This window comes from Oncorhynchus mykiss, chromosome 5 (genome assembly GCF_057628025.1).
Source record: "Oncorhynchus mykiss isolate SJ-2025 chromosome 5, ASM5762802v1, whole genome shotgun sequence".
Lineage (NCBI taxonomy): Eukaryota > Metazoa > Chordata > Actinopteri > Salmoniformes > Salmonidae > Oncorhynchus > Oncorhynchus mykiss.
Genome location: NC_143026.1, coordinates 45,650,001 through 45,670,510, shown reverse-complemented (window position 1 = coordinate 45,670,510; position 20,510 = coordinate 45,650,001). Strand labels below are relative to the sequence as shown.

At 43.4% G+C, this 20,510-nt stretch overlaps 1 protein-coding gene across 11 annotated transcripts in view; it reads right to left on the bottom strand.

Annotated features, from left to right (window-relative positions):
• Positions 1-20,510, bottom strand: part of LOC110523933 (rab GTPase-activating protein 1) — a 136,649-nt gene that overhangs the window by 8,821 nt on the left and 107,318 nt on the right. For all 11 annotated transcript variants that reach the window (XR_016496080.1, XR_016496078.1, XR_016496079.1 and 8 more), the window contains 6 exons: positions 19,412-19,453; positions 18,984-19,112; positions 9,561-9,653; positions 8,756-8,866; positions 8,409-8,513; positions 7,653-7,736 (listed from right to left, as the gene is read on the bottom strand). Coding sequence is in view for 8 of the 11 variants with exons in the window: in XM_090234997.1 (XP_090091123.1) it covers positions 7,653-7,736; positions 8,409-8,513; positions 8,756-8,866; positions 9,561-9,653; positions 18,984-19,112; positions 19,412-19,453 (564 nt within the window). In the remaining 3 variants the exon portion in view is untranslated. The remainder of the gene's footprint in view (positions 1-7,652; positions 7,737-8,408; positions 8,514-8,755; positions 8,867-9,560; positions 9,654-18,983; positions 19,113-19,411; positions 19,454-20,510) is intronic.

The window sequence follows — 20,510 nt, the reverse complement described above, 5'->3', positions numbered from 1 at the left end:
CTGTCAGCCTGCTATTCCTGATGTGTGTGATCTCCAGCCTGCTGCTGGTCCCAGATCAGTTCACAGGAACCTATTATCACACTCTACCATACATCACACTGTTAGGAGGCCTATTAAAACAGCTTCAGCACCGCAATGGGGACCAGAGAGAAACTATTTTTAAAGAACCACATCTCCTCATCGTTTTTCTGCTTTCTGATCCGAAGAGCTGCTTTCAACTGGCATATCGCAGCCAGCGGAGCTGCTACCATCAATTTGATCATTTTCTGTCATTTTCTGTTTCCTATATTTTTAGATTCCTGTCAAAAGGTAGCTACATCTGTTTTTAAAATAGTGAGACTATTTCTGTTGGCCCTCAGTACCTTTTACGCCCTCAGTGTTGTGTAATCTAGCTTTGGCTATGTCAACTGAAGTTTGTGTTGAGGAATTAAACATATGGATAGGACGAGCTTTACTCAACGATTTACAGTGCCTTGCGAAAGTATTCGGCCCCCTTGAACTTTGCGACCTTTTGCCACATTTCAGGCTTCAAACATAAAGATATACAACTGTATTTTTTTGTGAAGAATCAACAACAAGTGGGACACAATCATGAAGTGGAACGACATTTATTGGATATTTCAAACTTTTTTAAGAAATCAAAAACTGAAAAATTGGGCGTGCAAAATTATTCAGCCCCTTTACTTTCAGTGCAGCAAACTCTCTCCAGAAGTTCAGTGAGGATCTCTGAATGATCCAATTTTGACCTAAATGACTAATGATGATAAATACAATCCACCTGTGTGTAATCAAGTCTCCGTATAAATGCACCTGCACTGTGATAGTCTCAGACGTCCGTTAAAAGCGCAGTGAGCATCATGAAGAACAAGGAACACACCAGGCAGGTCCGATATACTGCTGTGAAGAAGTTTAAAGCCGGATTTGGATACAAAAATATTTCCCAAGCTTTAAACATCCCAAGGAGCACTGTGCAAGCGATAATATTGAAATGGAAGGAGTATCAGACCACTACAAATCTACCAAGACCTGGCCGTCCCTCTAAATTTTCAGCTCATACAAGGAGAAGACTGATCAGAGATGCAGCCAAGAGGCCCATGATCACTCTGGATGAACTGCAGAGATCTACAGCTGAGGTGGGAGACTCTGTCCATAGGACAACAATCAGTCGTATATTGCACAAATCTGGCCTTTATGGAAGAGTGGCAAGAAAAAAGCCATTTCTTAAAGATATCCATAAAAAGTGTTGTTTAAAGTTTGCCAAAGCCACCTGGGAGACACACCAAACATGTGGAAGAAGGTGCTCTGGTCAGATGAAACCAAAATTGAACTTTTTGGCAACAATGCAAAACGTTATGTTTGGCGTAAAAGCAACACAGCTGAACACACCATCCCCACTGTCAAACATGGTGGTGGCAGCATCATGGTTTGGTCCTGCTTTTCTTCAGCAGGGACAGGGAAGATGGTTAAAATTGATGGGAAGATGGATGGAGCCAAATACAGGACCATTCTGGAAAAAAACCTGATGGAGTCTGCAAAAGACCTGAGACTGGGACGGAGATGTGTCTTCCAACAAGACAATGATCCAAAATATAAAGCAAAATCTACAATGGAATGGTTCAAAAATAAACATATCCAGGTGTTAGAATGGCCAAGTCAAAGTCCAGACCTGAATCCAATCAAGAATCTGTGGAAAGAACTGAAAACTGCTGTTCACAAATGCTCTCCATCCAACGTCACTGAGCTCGAGCTGTTTTGCAAGGAGGAATGGGAAAAAATTTCAGTCTCTCGATGTGCAAAACTGATAGAGACATACCCCAAGCGACTTACAGCTGTAATCGCAGCAAAAGGTGGCGCTACAAAGTATTAACTTAAGGGGGCTGAATAATTTTGCACTGACAATTTTTCAGTTTTTGATTTGTTCAAAAAGTTTGAAATATCCAATAAATGTCGTTCCACTTCATGATTGTGTCCCACTTGTTGTTGATTCTTCACAAAAAAATACAGTTTTATATCTTTATGTTTGAAGCCTGAAATGTGGCAAAAGGTCGCCGAATACTTTCGCAAGGCACTGTATATATCAACTAGAGGACTGTGTTGACTAGAGCCACCGTGCAGCCATCTTGGCACTCCCCCATCATTGTAAAACCTATTTTGGAAGCTATAGAAATGCATTTATTAATGTCTATATTAGTTTTTGCCACATGTATTCTATTCCATACACCTTACATACTTTTAAATGATATATTATGTGAGCTAAGCATAAACATTTAACATGTATAAACATTTTCCTTAAATAGTATCAGCAATTCAAGGTTTTTATAAGTATTCGGACTATGATGAAGATCAGATCAAATTCTGTGACTAATTTATGCAGAAATCCAATTAATTCCAAAGGGATCACATATTTTTTCTTGCCACTGTATATAATTGGTTTTACTGATTACAAAATAAACTGTGGATAAGTGGATAACAGAAGGGGACTGCTCAACTCAGTCTCGGTCCACCAAATCTTTTCAATCAGAGCGTCTAGATAATAGAACAACCTTTCAACCAGTGTGAGAGAGTACCTTGGCTAGCATCAAGGCAAACCCAAAGAAAAAAATTTGTTGGACACACATTTGTTTACATCCCCGTGAGCGAGCATCTCTCTTTTGCCAAGATAATCCATCCACCTGACATGTGTGGCATATCAAGAAGCTGATTAAACCGCATGATCGTTACACACCTTGTGCTGGGGGACAATAAAAAAAAGCTGCTCTATAATGTGCAGTTTTGTCACACAACACAATGCCACAAATGTCTCCTGTTTTGTGGGACCGTGAAATTGGCACGCTGGACTGCTGGAATATCCACCAGAGGTGTTGCCAGAAAATTGAATGTTAATTTCTCTACCATAAGTCAGCTCCCAACATCGCTTTAGATTTTGGCAGTACGGCCAACTGGCCTCACAAACGCAGACCTCGTGTAAGGCATTGTTGGCGAGCGGTTTGCTGATGTCAACGTGGTGAACAGAGTGATGGTGATGTGTACGACAGCGTGTTCGCACCGCCATTGAAGAAGAGTGGGAAAACATTCCACTGGCAACAATCAACAGCCTGATCAACTCTATAGGAAGGAGATGTGTCGCGCAGTTTGAGTCAAATGGTGGTTACACCAGATACGGACTGATTTTCTGATCCACACTCATACCTTTTTTTAAGGAATCTGTGACCAACAGATGCATATGTGTATTTCCAGTCATGTGAAATCCATAGATTAGGGCCTAATTTCTTTATTTAAATTGACTTATTTCCTTATATGAACTGTAACTCAGTAAAATTGTTGAAATTGTTGCGTTTATATTTTTGTTCAATATATATATATATATATATATATATATATATATATATATATATATATATATATATATATATATATATATATATATATATATATATATATATATATTAATAGTGTGTTATATTGTAGTGATGTATTAATGTTTGTTTTCTGCCCAGATGAAAATTTGCTATCTAGCTTAATCAGGTGCAATAGCATGTTTACATGGTCCCTGACAAATAATAAATAGATAGGATAAATAAATAGGATGTTGCCATCAGAGGAGAGAATACAGAATGCAGAGAATACAGAATGGAGAGAATGGTGAGAATAAAACCTGCGTATTTCTGTCAGGATCTAAGATCAATGGAGACACTCAAGTTTTTTAATCCTGTATCTCTTGACACATTCATGAAAATAGTCATGGCCTCTAAACCCTCAAGCTGCATACTGGATCCCATTCCAACTAAACTACGGAAATATCTACTTCCTGTGCTTGGCCCTCCTATGTTGAACATAATAAATGTCTCCCTATCCACCGGATGTGTACCAAACTCACTAAAAGGTGGCAGTAATAAAGCCTCTCTTGAAAAAGCCCAACCTTGACCCGTAAAATGTAAAAAACTAAAAATCGGCCAATATTGAATCTCCCATTCCTCTGAAGAATTTTAGAAAAAGCTGTTGCACAGCAACTCACTGCCTTCCTGAAGAGAAATCATGTAAACGAAATGCTTCAGTCTGGTTTTAGACCCCATCATAGCACTGAGACTGCCCTTGTGATGTGGAAAATGAACTTTTAATGGTGTCAGAGCAAGGCTCTGCATCTGTCCTCTTGCTCCTAGACCTTAGTGCTGCTTTTGACGCCATCGATTACCACATTATTTTGGAGAGATTAGAAACCCTAACCCCACGGACAAGTTCTAGCCTGGTTTAGATCTTGTCTGTCAGTAAGATATCAGTTTGTCTCTGTGGATGGTTTGTCCTCTGACAAATCAATTGTACGTTTCGGCGTTCCTCGAGGTTCTGTTTTAGGACCACTATTGTTTTCACAATATATTCTACCTCATGGTGATGTCTTTCAGAAACACAATGTCAACTTTCACTGCTATGCGGACGACACACTTCAATGAAACATGTTGAAGCCCCAAAATTGCCTACCCTGGAAGCCTGTGTTTCAGACATAAGGAAGTGGATGGCGGCAAATGTTTTACTTTTAAACTTGGACAAAACAGAGATGCTAGTTCTAGGTCCCAAGAAACAAATTCATCTGACAATTAATCTTGATGGTTGTACAGTCGTCTCAAATAAAACTGTGAAAGATCCCAGTGTTACTCTGGACCCTGATCTCTCTTTTGACAAAAGTATCAATAATATTTCAAGGACAGCTTTTTCTCATCTCCGTGTCATTGCAAAAATCTGAAACGTTTCGTCCAAAAATTATGCAGAAAAGATAATCCATGATTTTGTCACTTCTAGATTAGACCACTGCAATGCTGTACTCTCTGGCTACCTGGACAAAGCACTAAATAAACTTCCGTTAGTGCTAAACACGACTGCTAGAATCTAGAACCAAAGAAATGTATCATATGTGCTAGCCTCTCTACACGGGCTTCCTGTTAAGGCTAGGGCTAGGTTTTACAGCTAACCTACAAAGCATTACATGGGCTTGCTCCTACCCTTCTCTCCGATTTGGTCATGCCGTACATATCTACACATATGCAACATTCTCAAGACGCAGGCCTCCTTATTGTCTCTGGAATTTCTAAGCAAACAGCTGGAGGTAGAGCTTTCTCCTATCTCCATTTTTATGGAATGGTCTGCCTTTCCATGTGAGAGACACAGACTCTGTCTCGACCTTTAACTTCTTTGGGACTGGGGGTCAGTATTGAGTAGCTAGGATAATAAGGTTCCCAGAGTAAACTGCCTGCTACTCAGGCCCAAAAGCTAGAATATGCATATAATTAGTATATTTGGATAGAAAACACTCTGTAGTTTCTAAAACTGTTTGAATGATGTCTGTAAGTATAACAGAACTCATATGGCAGGCAAAAACCTGAGGAAAAAAATCAAACCAGGAAGTGGGAAATATGAGGTTTGTAGTTTTTCAAGTCATTGCCTAGTGTCTATGGGGTAATATTGCACCACCTAAGGCTTCCACTAGATGCCAACAGTCTTTAGAAGCTTGTTTGAGGCTTCTACTGTGAAGGAGGAGAGAATGAGAGCTGTTTGAGCTAGAGGTCTGGCAGAGTGCCATGAGCTGATCACGCGAGCGCCCCTGAGAGGTAGCTGCGTTCCATTGCATTTCTAAAGACAAAGGAATTCTCCGGTTGGAACATTATTGAAGATTTCTGATAAAAACATCCTAAAGATTGATTCTATACATCGTTTGACATGTTTCTATGAACTGTAATATAACTTTTTTGATATTTTGTCTGAACAAGTGATCGCGCATTATGCATTTGGATTACTGGGCTGAACGCGCAAACAAAAAGGAGGTATTTTGACATAAATAAACTTTATCGAACAAAACAAACATTTATTGTGGAACTGGGATTCCTGGGAGTGCATTCCGATCAAGATCATCAAGTGAATATTTATAACGCTATTTCTGACTTTTCTGACACCTCTCCTTCTTTGGTTAATGGCAGGATGTTTTTCTGTGACTAGCACTGACCTAACCTAACGTGTGTTTTCACCGTAAAGCCTTTTTGAAATCTGACACAGCGGTTGCATTAAGGAGAAGTTTTTTTTTATATATATATATATATATATTTTTCATTTTTCCCCTTTTTCTCCCCAATTACGTGGTATCCAATTGTTGTAGTAGCTACTATCTTGTCTCATCGCTACAACTCCTGATCCTACATTTCTGATCATAACACACCAATTTCTAATTATATTTTTGGACATAAAGATAACTTTATCGAACAAAACACACATTTATTGTGTAACATGAAGTCCTGTGAGTGCCATCTGATGAAGATCATCAAAGGTTAGTGATTAATTTAATGAGTCCTCTCCTTGGCTGGAAAATGGCTGTATGGTTTTCTGTGACTTGGTGCTGACCTAACATAATCGTTTGGTGTGCTTTCGCCATAAAGCCTATTTGAAATCGGACACTGTGGCTGAATTTACATGAAGTTTATCTTTAAAATGGTGTAAAATACTTGTACGTTTGAGGAATTTTAATTATGGGATTTCTGTTGTTTTGAATTTGGTGCCATGCAATTTCACTGGCTGTTGGCGAGGTGGGACGCTACAGTCCCACATATCCCAGAGAGGTTAAGTCTTTACTGATGACTCATCTCTTCAGTAGGTCCTATGTTTGAGTGTTGTCTGGCCCAGGGGTGCAAAGGTGAACGGCAAGGCACTGGAGTGAAAGATTGACAAACAGCCCTTGCTGTCTCTGCCTGGCCGGCTCCCCTCTCTCCACTGGGATTCTCTGCCTCTGACCCTATTACGGAGGTTGAGTCACTGGCTTACTAGTGCTCTTCCATGCCGTCCCTAGGAGGGGTGCATCACTTGAGTGGGTTGAGTCACAGACGTGATCTTCCTGTCCGGTTTTGTGACCCCTCTAGCTCGTACAGTGGAGAAGATCTTTGTGGGCTATACTTAGCCTTGTCTCGGGGTAGTAATTTTGTGGTCTGATGATATCCCTCTAGTGGTATGCTTTGGCAAAGTGGGTGCCGTTATAACCTGCCTGGTTGGCCCTATCCGGGGGTATCGAATGGGGCCACAGTGACCCCTGACCCACCCCTGTCTCAGCCTCCAGTATCTATGGTGCAATAGTCTATGTGCCGGGTCAATCTGTTATATCTGGTGTAATTCTCCTGTCTTATCTGGTGTCCTGTGTGAATGTAACCCCCCCCCCCGAAGATCATGCCTCAGGACTACCTGGCCTGATGACTCCTGGCTGTCCCCAGTCCACTTGGTCATGCTGCTGCTCCAGTTTCAACTGCTCTGCCTGCAGCTATGGAACCCTGACCTGTTCACCGGAAGAGCTACCGGACCTGCTGTTTTCGACTCTCCCTCTCTACCGCGCCTGCTGTCTCGACCTCTGAATGCTCGGCTATGAAAAGCCAACTGACATTTACTCCTGAGGTGCTGACCCATTGCACCCTCTACAACCACTGTGATTATTATTTGACCCTGCTGGTCATCTATGAACATTTGAACATCTTGAAGAACGATCTGGCCTTAATGGCCATGTAACACCAGGCTGGGTTTCTGCATAGCACTTTGGGACATCTGCTGATGTAAAAAGGACTTTGTAAATACATTTGAATGAAATTTGATTGAATACAGAATGGGGAGAATACAATAGTCTACCGTACCTGTTTGTACTCTCCTATGATGGAACCGTTCTTCTTTATCTCAGACTCTGATTTGTCCAGCTCCCGTCTACACATCTCTTTCAGCTGTAGACAGACAGGCACACCAACTTGATATCACATGCATTATGAATAACTTCACCTCTAACCTAAAACATAAGGACTTCATCTCAGTCAGGACAGGAGTCAACTGTCCTTGGGCCTGTAAAGTGCGTACAGTAGTGACACACTCAAGGAGTAACACACACACACACACACACACACACACACACACACACACACACACACACACGGAGTAGAAAATATGTAATCATCAAGAGGACATCAGCAAATGACAGTGGCAATGGCAGATGCCCCCTGAGACAGTTGTACAAGTAAGTAAGAAATACAGTAGGCCCTGTGCTAGACGATAAGTCATGTCCTTGGAACACAGACCACGGCCACAGTACATGGGGGAGCCCACCATCCCCCTGTCTTAAAGAGACGGAGAAAAAGAGAGAGAGAATACTGCTTTCCCACCAAGGTGCATGAACAGAAAAGCAATCTGATGATGGAAAAAATATTCAGCAATACTCCGGAGGACAATGGCAGTTCACTTCAAAATAATTAGTTATCGATCAATCCAACACATTCACTTCCATTGTCAGTGAACTTCTATTGTCCTTCCAAGACAGCAATATTATTTTCAGACAGAGACAGCCAGCCAGATGAACAGACAAACGAACGAAGAGACAAACAGAGCCAGCCAGACAGACAGACCTGCGCAGACTCCTCCTCTAGCCGCCTCTTCTCGTCCTCCGAATCCACCAGCTTCTGTTTGGTCATCAACAGCTCCTTGTTCAGAGCGTCTGCTTTCTCCTCAGCCTGAGGGACAGTTGCACACATGGATACAGTGACAAGGTCAACTGACAATAGCTAATACCAAATGACAACAACAAATCTATCGGAGGTTAAAACATTTTTATTTTAATAAAAAATGGATTTGACAGCTAAATGGGTTTTGGATAACAGAAAACGTACGAGCGCACACACACACACGCACGCCCACGTTTACATACTTGCACAAATCTAAGAAACTACATTTTGGGATGATGTGTCAGCCTTACGTTGTCCAGGTCCTTGCGCAGGGCGATCTTGCTGCTGACCAGTTCATGGGCCAGGTCATCATTCTCCTGCTCCAGACGCATGTTAGCCTCCTGGAGACGACGGTTCTCCCTCTACAGGACACAAGGAAAGGGCAGAGGAGGAAAGTAGGAGTGGGTAGGTGAAGGAGAGAGTGAGAGGAACAAGTAGAAAGATTGGGAGAGGAGACGAGAGTGAGAGAGAGTGGAGAAAGGAAAGAGTGAGTGAGTGAGTGAGTGAGTGAGTGAGTGAGTGAGTGAGTGAGTGAGTGAGTGAGTGAGTGAGTGAGTGAGTGAGTGAGTGAGTGGAAAGAGTGGAAAGAGTGGAAAGAGTGGAAAGAGTGGAGAATAGCGAGAGAGAAGCCTGTTGCCTGGCTGCACTATTGAAGATCCTCCGATCTTCTTCCTGTTTCTCTCAACTCGTGACATATATAATGTTTAACTATGCTTGTAAATAACAACCTTTGAGAATAAGCCTAGATTAAAAATTGACCTGGCTGCCGTACACAAATTCCCCTCCAGACATTCCTGGCATTACAACTACGTAATGGATAATGAGGCTGTGCACAAGTAGATGTTTGTGTGCACAGCCCACTTAAGAGACTAACTCAACTCCTTCACGCCAATGCTGTGTGACTCTACCGATAGCTACTTTGAGGACAAATGTACTTTCTATCCCTGTGATATGTGGCTGCCCCCACCCAGCGATCTTCAGATGAATGCACCAACTGTAACCCGCTCTGGGTAAGAGCGTCTGCTAAATGACTCAAATGGAAAACATGCATAGTACCTCGTATCTCTCAATGGGAGCTTCCTGCTGTTCCTGCTGCTCTCTCATGGCGTGGTACTCCTTCTCGTACTTCTTCAGCTTCTTCTGACTGATCTGTAGAGACAGGGACAGACAGCACTGTTACTGGACCACGTCTACAGTAGGTCTACAGTACACAACAAGGAGGTAAGGGTGAGGGCATTGCGAGTGCTGTGGGGGCTCCCCAAAGCCTGGTTACAGCTCCAGGCAACAGGGTGTCTCTGATGGCTAGTACTATGGCACTTATAAATGTCCTTGTTTTTGAAAGGAAAGTACATTTTTTTGTCCATTAAAATAACATAAAATTGATCAGAAATACAGTGTAGACATTGTTAATGTTGTAAATTACTATTGTAGCTGGAAACGGCAGATTTTTTAAAGAATATCTACATAGGCCCATTATCAGCAACCATCACTCCTTTGTTCCAATGGCATGTTGGTCACTTGTGTCTTAATTATTTCATCAAATAGTGTGCTTAAAGCATCAGACAAGCTCAGTGCATATAGTTGATTTGATTAAAAAACACAAGACCTGTCTATAATATGGAAAAATACATGTCAAAAAAGGACCAAAGAGAGATCGATAATAACTAAATAGGAATTTACTGATAAAACAAACCTGCATATTTGTCAAGAACGAGTTACTCGTTGGTTATGCTGCATGTACAGCACATCAATAATAACCATGAACAACCATGCATCTGTGATTATCAACAGCTCTTTCAAAAAGCCCTGCCTTTCACTTCTCTCCACTGCTGCCCTTGTACAAAGAGCAGCAGTTTCTCAAAGCACACTCAGCATGTTGTAATCAGCATGTAGGGGGCATAAATACTGTATGCTCTTTCTCCAGCAGGCACCTCGTTGTAAATGAGGTCTATTTAGCCGGCTGCGGTTTCCTCCGGCTACGACCCACAGTACAGAACCGGGTCTGTTGTGGAGGAGCAGGTCCATAATGGTCCCAGTGATGACTGCAGATTCAGCTATTCAGGATACACTGGCTTCACTACACCACTGACACACCTGCTATGCTATGAGGGCTTAGTAGCTACTGGTTACGTTCTAGAACAGCACAGCCTACATGAGTTTGAATGCAAGCCTTTTGTATATTAAAGTGAGTGCGAGTGAGTGAGAGAGAGAGAGAGCGTACGTGCATACGTTGCACAGTGAGGTTGAGCCAGACCAGACACAGTGTGAGAAAGTTAAGAGTGTTGAGGGCAGGAAGTGCCCCCATCCAGTCAGATCCCCAATCTGTCCCAGTCTGACAGCTGTTGTCAGAGAAACCATCCGAGCAGAAGAGGAACACTGGGTCGTGTCACTGACAACACAGCGCATCTCTGCTGACTGAACAACAACGGAACAGAACTGTACTCACCGGGGTCACTGACACACCCTATGACATGATGAGACTATTGTCACTTGTTCGATTCGACACGGCAGCCCCAGAAATGTCCATGAGGCCATTTTTACAGAATTGTGCAGATAAAATAACTGCGTGCACACGAGTTAGCATACTGTACCCACATACACATGATCAACTCGAAGAGCCAAACAGCAGTTGAAACAACAGTGTAGACCCCGCCACTGTTTTGGTAAAAAAGATCAGGGATTGGGCTGGAGATAAGCAATCACTCGCAAATTCATAGACAAAGCTATGAATGCAGGGTCTGACCAAAATTATAGTTTTAACTATGTTTTTGAGGCTATACGGTGTTTGTTTATGTTTGCTTTGTTCACAAACATTGGAGTAAAACAATCTTATATTGTGGATTCTGATGGGGTACGTCAGTTAAACTAAGCTCATGAGGCATTTACAGGTTATATTCTTCAAGAATCATTCATTTATGAGTCCAAAAATGGATGTAACAACTGCTGATTGCCCCTTTAAAAAGGACAAAAATGTCAACCTATGCAGTCAGTGAGCGAGAGGGGGAAAGCAGTATGACCCCGGTGTGCCCTCTCTCCTCTCAGCTCCACTGTGTATGTACATGATTGAGGCTGTGTGTGTGTGTTTCACTGTGTATGCACTATGCAAAGTATGTGTGTGGGTGTGTACTGCCTGTAAACAGTGGCTGTGCTAAATACTGAGTGTGGTCACTTTAGTAATAGGCCTCTCCCTCTTACTAAAAGCCACAGCAGATCGCTGGAAGGAAACAGCTGGTTTAGCTTGAGCTATGCAAACTCACTCAAGCCTAAAGAATTGAATCGGAGCACAGTCATATCTGGCTACCTGCTTCTGTAAAGTGGTTTGTACAGAGAAAAGTGTTGGGCAGAGCAGGGTGGTTTAGGCTGGTAAGAGGGGGAGAGGAGAGGTCCCTGATATTGCCGCCAGGCTCTGGGCTGAACTCTGACAGAATTTGTGACACCCTGAGGGAGGGTGTGAGGGAGGGTGAGTGGGTGTGGCTGTGTCTCTCACCAGGAGAACCTTGCCTGCTCTTTTTAGCCCTTAAGATCCTAATCCTGCTCTACGACTAACTTCCAGATGACCAGCCCTGGGTGACCAGACCTGTCAAAAAAAGGTCAGAGGTCATAGAGTGCATGATCTTAAGCCTGACCCCATGCCCTACCTTATAAAAGATGTGACAAGACAGGTCGACCTGTTCTAAAGCCTGTCTGAATCAGAGGACAAGGACGCAGGTAATCTCCAACCGAGTGTACTGTAGGTGTTACGTAATGCAGTTTAGGATAAGCCAACCCCTTTTGAGAATATTTTTAGATACAAAATACATATGTAAAGGGATAAAAAAGAATTATTCTTAAGCATAGACCAGACTTACCTTCTAGGTCAGGACAGAGCATAGGTATGTCGTTTAGGATTAGCAGACACTTCTGAAAATGATTTCAGATGATTTTAGATACAGTCCGTTTCCAAATATTTCGATACAAATCCATATAGGATGTAAATACTTCTCTCTCCTGGCCTAAGAAAGTCAGCTCAGGCCATAAGGTTATGAAGGTGTACTGTAGCTGTCAGTTTCTATTGCAGCTCAACACTGCCTCTGACTGGTTATTTAAAATGCCAGAGGAAGTGTGGTATATTGTTCTTATGCACTATGCACTGCGGACTGTCTGGACACAGGCCTTAGCGATTGTATATTGGACATATACCACAAAGCCCAGTGGTGCCTTAGTTCTATTATCAACTGGTTACCAAAGCAAACGATTGGTTAAAACAGCATTCCAGCTGGTGTCTATTCCACATTACCACCAGCTAAATCTATGACGTTAAAATGGCTATTTACTCTGCCCCATCTGACTGTGCAATCTACTGTCTCATCAGCCCAGCCAGTCAAGTTATAAACTTGATCTCCACTATAAAAAGCATCTAGACATTATCTCACATTTCTTTTAGACTAATATTTAGTTTCCAACAGCAGAGATTTGTATAAACCTAGATGTCTGTCTCCATTGTTTCAATATTAAGATTTGATCTCCAGCTGTCCCATAGTAATGAACATGTCAGAATGAGACACAGGCAGGCAGGCAGCTTCACTCAGCCAGGCGAAATCATGAATCAGCATAATTTTTTTATGGCTATATACAAAGAACTATCAATAGAAAACAGGTCAAACGAAAGGAAAGGCAGCTAGTTCAGTTTGAAGTGATTGTGTTCGCTAGCTCTTCTGAACAACAGTGTCCTGACGAGAGAGCACATGTTCTACCCCAGGCGAAATCGTGCATCATTAGCTCATTGTTATGGATGTATTCAAATAAATGTCACTAGAAAACAGCTTAAACAAACGCAAATGCAGCTACGTTGCTGTTATTCGGGCTACAAGGTTTGACGTGATCTGTGATGTGCTGTGGCTTTTGTAAGAGGAAGAGAGATCTAATACTATAGTGTCACAACTTGTGGACTTGTTTACGTGATGCTGTGCGGTTTGTTGCTAATGTTACGTTGCTACCTGCCAACTACACGGTTTTTACTTTTTAATTACTGTTTTATATTTAATTGTTTTCCCTAACTCTACTTTTTTCATTCAAATGTTTCTCCCCGGACGCTTTATCTGGACATGTTTCTATAGGATCCTCCACCAGCCAAAGTTAAGTAGTTACATTAACATGATGCTTTATCTGGACATGGTTCTATAGGATCCTCCACCAGCCAAAGCTAAGTAGTAACATTAACATGATGCTTTATCTGGACATGGTTCTATAGGATCCTCCACCAGCCAAAGCTAAGTAGTAACATTAACATGATGCTTTATCTGGACATGGTTCTATAGGATCCTCCACCAGCCAAAGCTAAGTAGTAACATTAACATGATGCTTTATCTGGACATGGTTCTATAGGATCCTCCACCAGCCAAAGCTAAGTAGTAACATTAACATGATGCTTTATCTGGACATGGTTCTATAGGATCCTCCACCAGCCAAAGCTAAGTAGTAACATTAACATGATGCCTTCTAATTCGCTGTACTCATAATATACAGAAAAACGATCGCCTTATGGCGAGGATAGCCGTGCTGCAAGCCCAGCTTCAGAAGCAATCGTTAGGCAAGGGTCATTTCAGTGTAGGAAAGGATGAAACAGCGCCTGTGTCACCAATACGTACAGATAGTAGTATAAATCCCCTCACACAGTCCCCGCAGGCGGACAATTTTCTCATGGCTTCTGGAAGAAAATGCTGTAGGAATGCTCAACCGGTATCGCTCATTCAGCCGACAGAAACGTTCAACCGGTACTCCCCATTAAGCAGCGAGTCGGAGTCAGAGCGTTCTCTGGTCTCTACTCCTCCCCTTACGGGGTCTGAGATGCCGAAGCCTCCAACCATTAGCTCTGACAAATTGAAAACCCTCGGCATGGACGACTCCATTACCCGCAGTATTAGACTTAATAAGAATTATCCAGCAATCATACACAGTTAACGTCGGTAGCACTGCCCCCTGGTTAAGGCTAATCTGAAGATGGTGCTGGCTAAGGCTAAAACTGGATGGATGAAACATCCAGGAAGCATTACTGTGTGACTGTGATTCAGCACTGTGTTGGGGATAATCAACTTGGCACTCTATGGGGGAAAAAAATGCAACTTCGTGGAAGGTTAGTGGTGCTACTACGCCATGCAGAGCGGCGCACACCTTCCATGGCGTGCATTATTTTCCATAGAACGCATAGCCCCTCGTTGCTGGTCCCTTACATAGTGCTGAAACACAGTCAAGCAGTACTGAAGGCTTCCTGGTCCTTCCATCCATCAGCTTAAAATGATCTTTATTGGAGTATCTCAAATGCTCCATTACAATAAAGCCCCAATTTAATAGAGGTCATCACTAACTTGCTAGTAGAAAGGAGAGCCACGTTTGCATCCTGTTAACTTCATACAACTTTTCTTTAGCTTGTGAAGGAGACCAAATTGCATCTGAACTCTCTTAAGGTTGAGGTGATTCTACTACAGTAGCCTGCCTCCCTTATCAACACACAAACTGAAGACAAAACAAGGCAATAGCAAACATCAAACTACCACTTACACTAATAAAATCATGTGATTTTGTATAGTGTTTATAAATACAGTGTAATTGTGTGCATCTTACAGTGACTATTTCCTACCGTTTATGCATTATAATGCCGATGCGCTTCCTGTGGTCACTTTTTAAAAAACATTTTCATGACAAACACTCAAATGAATGTAAAACGTTTCCAATTAATCAAAATTGCTGGGATCCAGCTCTTCTCAATAATTGCCATCAAAACGTTAGTACTTTCCCGATATTTAATTTAGGAATGTTGCACTGCAATCAGCTGTGTGAGGAGTTGTGAGTTCTTGCCACCCGACAGTTGACATTCAGCTGATAAACGACATAGGCCTAGCTCATGAACAGCTTCGGGAATTAGTCCAATTTTTTAAACAATTATAGGCTATAGACCTAGACTACTGAAAAGCATTATTACAATATTCAAGTGACTTGTATAGGCTAAATCATGTTAATGTCTTGACAAGCAGGAATTGATGGGCTTCTCGGCTCCGCGAGGACACAGGACATAGCCTGAGGGGCTCACTCCGAGATGGAGGGAAGGCTTTGACATTATTGCCTCTGCTTGGAAACAGCTGGTTGATAACAAGTGTGAAGCGTCAGACTTCGGGATGATTGTGAACGAATAAATGAATACAAGTATATATTTTTGGGGAAAATGTACTGGGTCAAGCGGCCATATGAAAGCTTGATTAACTGGCCCGGTGAGCTCGGCAGATGTTGCCTGGCCAGCGGGCATCCCTGAATGTCGAGTCTCTATCAGGAAGCTGCAGGCCAATATGGCGACCGGGAGAATTAGGTGTGTCGAAAGGAGTAAGAACGGTTTGAGTGGCTGATTGGGCTGCACACGAATCGATAACCCGGTGTTGTGCCGGATAAAGGTGGATGAAGGTGGGGATCGCCCAGAGCGTTATACAAGTTAGAACCGCTACATACACTTGAAACAAATAGTCAAACCGAAAACTGCAGACAAAAATGCTTTCTGCTACTAACATCAGTGAAATGTAGACTAGACTGACAACGGAGTGAAGAGCAGAAATATCAACTAGCAAACAAGTCGCAGCAATGAAAAATGCGAATGGGGGGATTCTGTCAGGGGGGAGATTTTCGGCACACCGGCAACCAGTCCACCGCTGTTGTTTCGACGTGCCCGCTGACAACTGAGATATAGCCGGCGGTAGCTCATTTCCCCCTCCCTCCCATGATTTTATTTCAAGTAGTATAGCAGCCAGCCTACACAATAAAACAAATATTTATAACCATACAGATGTCACCTTAATACAAACCGCCTACTCAATGGGGAGAGTAAGAATGGCAACAACACTGGGACCCACTGCCTTTCGCTCCCGCTTACCGGGACACACTGCCTTTCGCTCCCGCTTACCGGGACACACTGCCATTCGCTCCCGCTTGCTCAGCACTACTGTCCAGCAACGGCGTGGGAAGTATAGCCACATAGTAGTCTGTATCAGGGTAACAGCCAAAGTAATCAAACGCATAATGTAACAGTACACACACAACAGTAGCTCAAATTTACGGTAGTTGCGTGGTAAGAAACGTAAGGAAAAAAAAGAAAAGAAAAAAACACAGCTCCATCAAAACCTTCTAACCTACCCACCTCATTTTCGATGCTATGCGCACAGCCAAACAACGGAAGTGATGGAATCGAATTCCGCGGAACGCCAGTGGAAAACTTGCCAGTGTAAATTATTTGAAAGAGTACATTTAGACTATAAAAGTCGAGCTATACCTACTAATTGGCTAGTTCTGTTGTGATCACGTTAGTTGTGTTGTGTCAGAGTTAAGGCCCGAGCCATCCACCAAGCCAACAACTATAGTGATAAACGACACTATACGTAACTATAAAGCGTTGGTGAGCCTCTACACTAGAGGAACATTTATCGTTCTACAGTCCTACACCTGGCAATCAACTGATCAACGCATCCTATAAATGAATAAGGTGGTAACACTAGACCATTCATTGAGGTCTCTAATGCATTGGTTCCGACCATTCAGTGCTTTCTGGGTGTGTTCATTGTCATAGTGACAACTGCAAACAATACTTCAATGTACATGTAGGCCCAATGAAAAATAATATTGTAACTTGTATTTAAATATCCCCAAATAGGCAAGTAGGCCTAGAATAAAACATGATAAAAAAATTTAAAAAAATGTCCTATAGCTTTAGTAGCCGATAGCTTTTCCTGGTATTTCACAAGAAGAGGAATGGCCAACTGCGGCGAGGCTTGCGTAGCCTATAGCCTGTTGCGCACGGGAACAGCTGGAAGAGAGAGGGCTAGTGATGTGTAGCTAAAGTAAGAACCTAAATATTCGCTAGATAGTAGGCCATTCATTTGCTAAATATTAGGGCTATAGGCTAAATATTTACTCGTCAGTGAAAGAAAAAATAAATGAAAAGAGATTATGAAATGGCAGATCTGTGGTGATGTTCCTCCAGACTGGCACTCTGTGGTCCCCGGGCACGCAACGCTCCGCTATTGATTTTAGACCTAGGCCTGCATTTTTAGACAAGAACATTATTATACCTGGGCTACAACAACACAGTGCAATGAGGAATGTATTATTGTTATCAAGTGAATACACAAGTATTGTCCATAGGCTGTAAACTGCATTAATGTCGGCTCATTTGAATAACCGCTCACATGTCCTGTTTTGTTTCATGCTGAAACAACGGTTTTGAGAGGCCATCAGTGGCGCGGCCAGGTACATAATTGCAAAACAGACCAATGAAGACAGACAGGCTCGAGATATTGCCTAAATTAGAAGGTTATGCATATTAGCCTATAATTCATAAGCTCAATGTTAGGCTTAATACTGCAGTGAATATATCCAGTCAATTTACGCAGCAAAAAAAAAAAGAAAAAGTTGATCAGATAACGAAATCATACGCTGTGCTCTCCTGAGGCTGCGTACCTAGTGCGTGCCTATTACGTTTTATAGGGACAGCAAATGTATCCTACCCAGGCTTCAACAACACAGTGTAATGAAGAATGTGATTACTGTTTTCAAGTGAGTACAAAACTCTTGTCTAGGCTGAAACCTGCAGAGTATAGCCACTCAAAAGCCTGTGCATATTCATTTAGAAATAACTGCATCTGATTGGACAACCATTTGGATCAGTTATGTTGTTTTTTTTTATCTCAGTTATATATATTTTTTAAATACCTTGACCTAAAAGGTCAAGGTATTTGCAGGATAGTAAAATTGTGTATTTTGTCATGATGTATCAGTTAACAGAAACATGCTAATGCAGGGATTTCTAGTGGTGCGCATATGAATTATGATAATGAGCGAGCATAGAGGAAGTTGTACGCAGTTTCCGGCGTTTGGCTTCAGTGTTTTGAAAGCGTTGGAAAATGAGGTGGATAGCAGAGTGCATTCGACATGCCTTCTCACACATCTACTCGCCCATTTTTAAGTCGCCATATTGGGATGCAGCTACCCCCTTCTCGTCTCTTTAGCTAATCCACTCGCAGTACTCCATGTCATGTGTAAGACAAAAACCGCCACCTGCTGGAGAAGACAGATTTTGGGCAGAGTTATCCCTCTCGAGTTTTCACTCTCCCTCTCTTCCTCTCTGGTGTGTCTCACAAATTTCAGTTAATCACTATAGCTCCCGCCTTGGGCCAATCAGAGTGATTCGGTAAATGGCGGATATCCATGGCAAGACGCATCATTCACCCAAGTTTCGTCAAAATCGGGGCAAGTGCTGTCTGAGAATCCCCCCCCCCCCCCCCCCCCCACCCACCCATTTCATCATGGGGGACAATTAAGTGACTGAATTAACCATAGTAAATTCAAACTAAGGAGAAAACGACATGGTGGAGATAGCCAGGGTAGGTTCAAAATGGCGGCAGTAGTGTCCACGGACAGTTAGTCTGGATACGCAGGATTTTTAGGCAGTGAATAATGCAGTACCTTCATGCTGCAGGCCAGTTCCATAAGTTTCTTAGCGTTCTCCTCTGAGCGGTAGCGTTTGGGAACCGGGACTCGGAAGAACTTGAGCGCCCCCTCAAAGTCAGTCGCCAGCAGGTCTTCTCGCGAGGTCTGGAAGAGGAGAGGAGGGACACGGTGAGACAGAGAGAGACTTTTCCAGCCCAGAACCCCCTCACAGGAAAACCCTCTGTAACATTACTGCTGCCAAGAGCACAGCAGGAACGGTGTGAGAAGAACGGCGCGTGTGTGTGTGTGTGTGTGTGTGCGTGTGCGTGTGCGTGTATGTGATTAGAATGAAATCGAAGCCTTAGCTCTATGTCTAAGCTTGTGGTGTGCCGCTGTGGTAACACGGCCTCGTGGCTGGCGGTTTGTGTGCGCGTGTGTAGGTCTCCACAGAGGCAGCAACTCACCTTCAGGAGAGCCAGAGCCACATTGAAGATCACACTGATGCCCTGAGTGAGACAGAAGAGAAAATAAAGACTGTGTTACTGAACAGAGCAGAGGTAAGCGGGGAGAGGAGAGGCACGTGGGAGACTAGAAAGAAACAGAGGGAGAGGGTTGGTAGAGAGACGGAATGTAGAGGAAGTTGAGAGTAGAAAGATAGTGGGAGTGGGAGAGGGTTAGGGGAAGACAGAGAAAGGGGGATTGAGTCCAGAAAGAGAGAAAGGAAGTGGGGGTAGAAACACAGAATTAGAAGGGTAAATGGAGGAAGAGGTCCAGATGGGGCAAGTACAGTACAATACCTCACAGAGTAGCAGGTCTATGTGGAACATGTAAGGTTAGGACGAGGGGTTAGGGAGAGGGGTGAGGGAGAGGGGTGAGGGTTAGGGAGAGGGGTGAGGGTTAGAAGTTAGGGAGAGGATTAGAAGTTAGGGAGAGGGGTCAGGGAGAGGGGTGAGGGTTAGGGAGAGGGTTAGGTTGAGGGTTAGGGAGAGGGGTGAGGGTTAGGGAGAGGGTTAGGGAGAGGGGTGAGGGTTAGGGGTCAGGATGGGGGTTAGGGAGAGGGTTGAGGGTTAGGGAGAGAGGGTTGAGGGTTAGGGAGAGAGGGGTGAGTGTTAGGGAGAGAGGGGTGAGGGTTAGGGGTTAGGGAGAGGGGTGAGGGTTAGGGAGAGGGTTGAGGTAGAGAGGTGAGGGTTAGGGAGAAAGGTGAGGGTTAGGGAGGGAGTGGGGGTTAGGGAGAGGGGTGAGGTTAGGGGTCAGGATTAGGGAGAGATGTGAGGGTTATGATTAGGGAGGGGTTAGGGGTTAGGGAGAGGGTTAGGGAGAGCTGTGAGGGGGTTAGGGAGAGAGGTGAGGGTTAGGGGTTAGAGGTCAGGGTGGGGGTTAGGGAGAGGATTAGAGGTCAGGATTAGGGAGAGGGTTGAGGGAGAGAGGTGAGGTTTAGGGAGGGCGGTGAGGGTTAGGGGTCAGGGTGGGGGTTAGGGAGAGGGTTGAGGGGCGAGGTGAGGGTTAGGGAGAGGCGTGAGGTTAGGGGTCAGGATTAGGGAGAGCGGTGAGGGTTATGGAAGG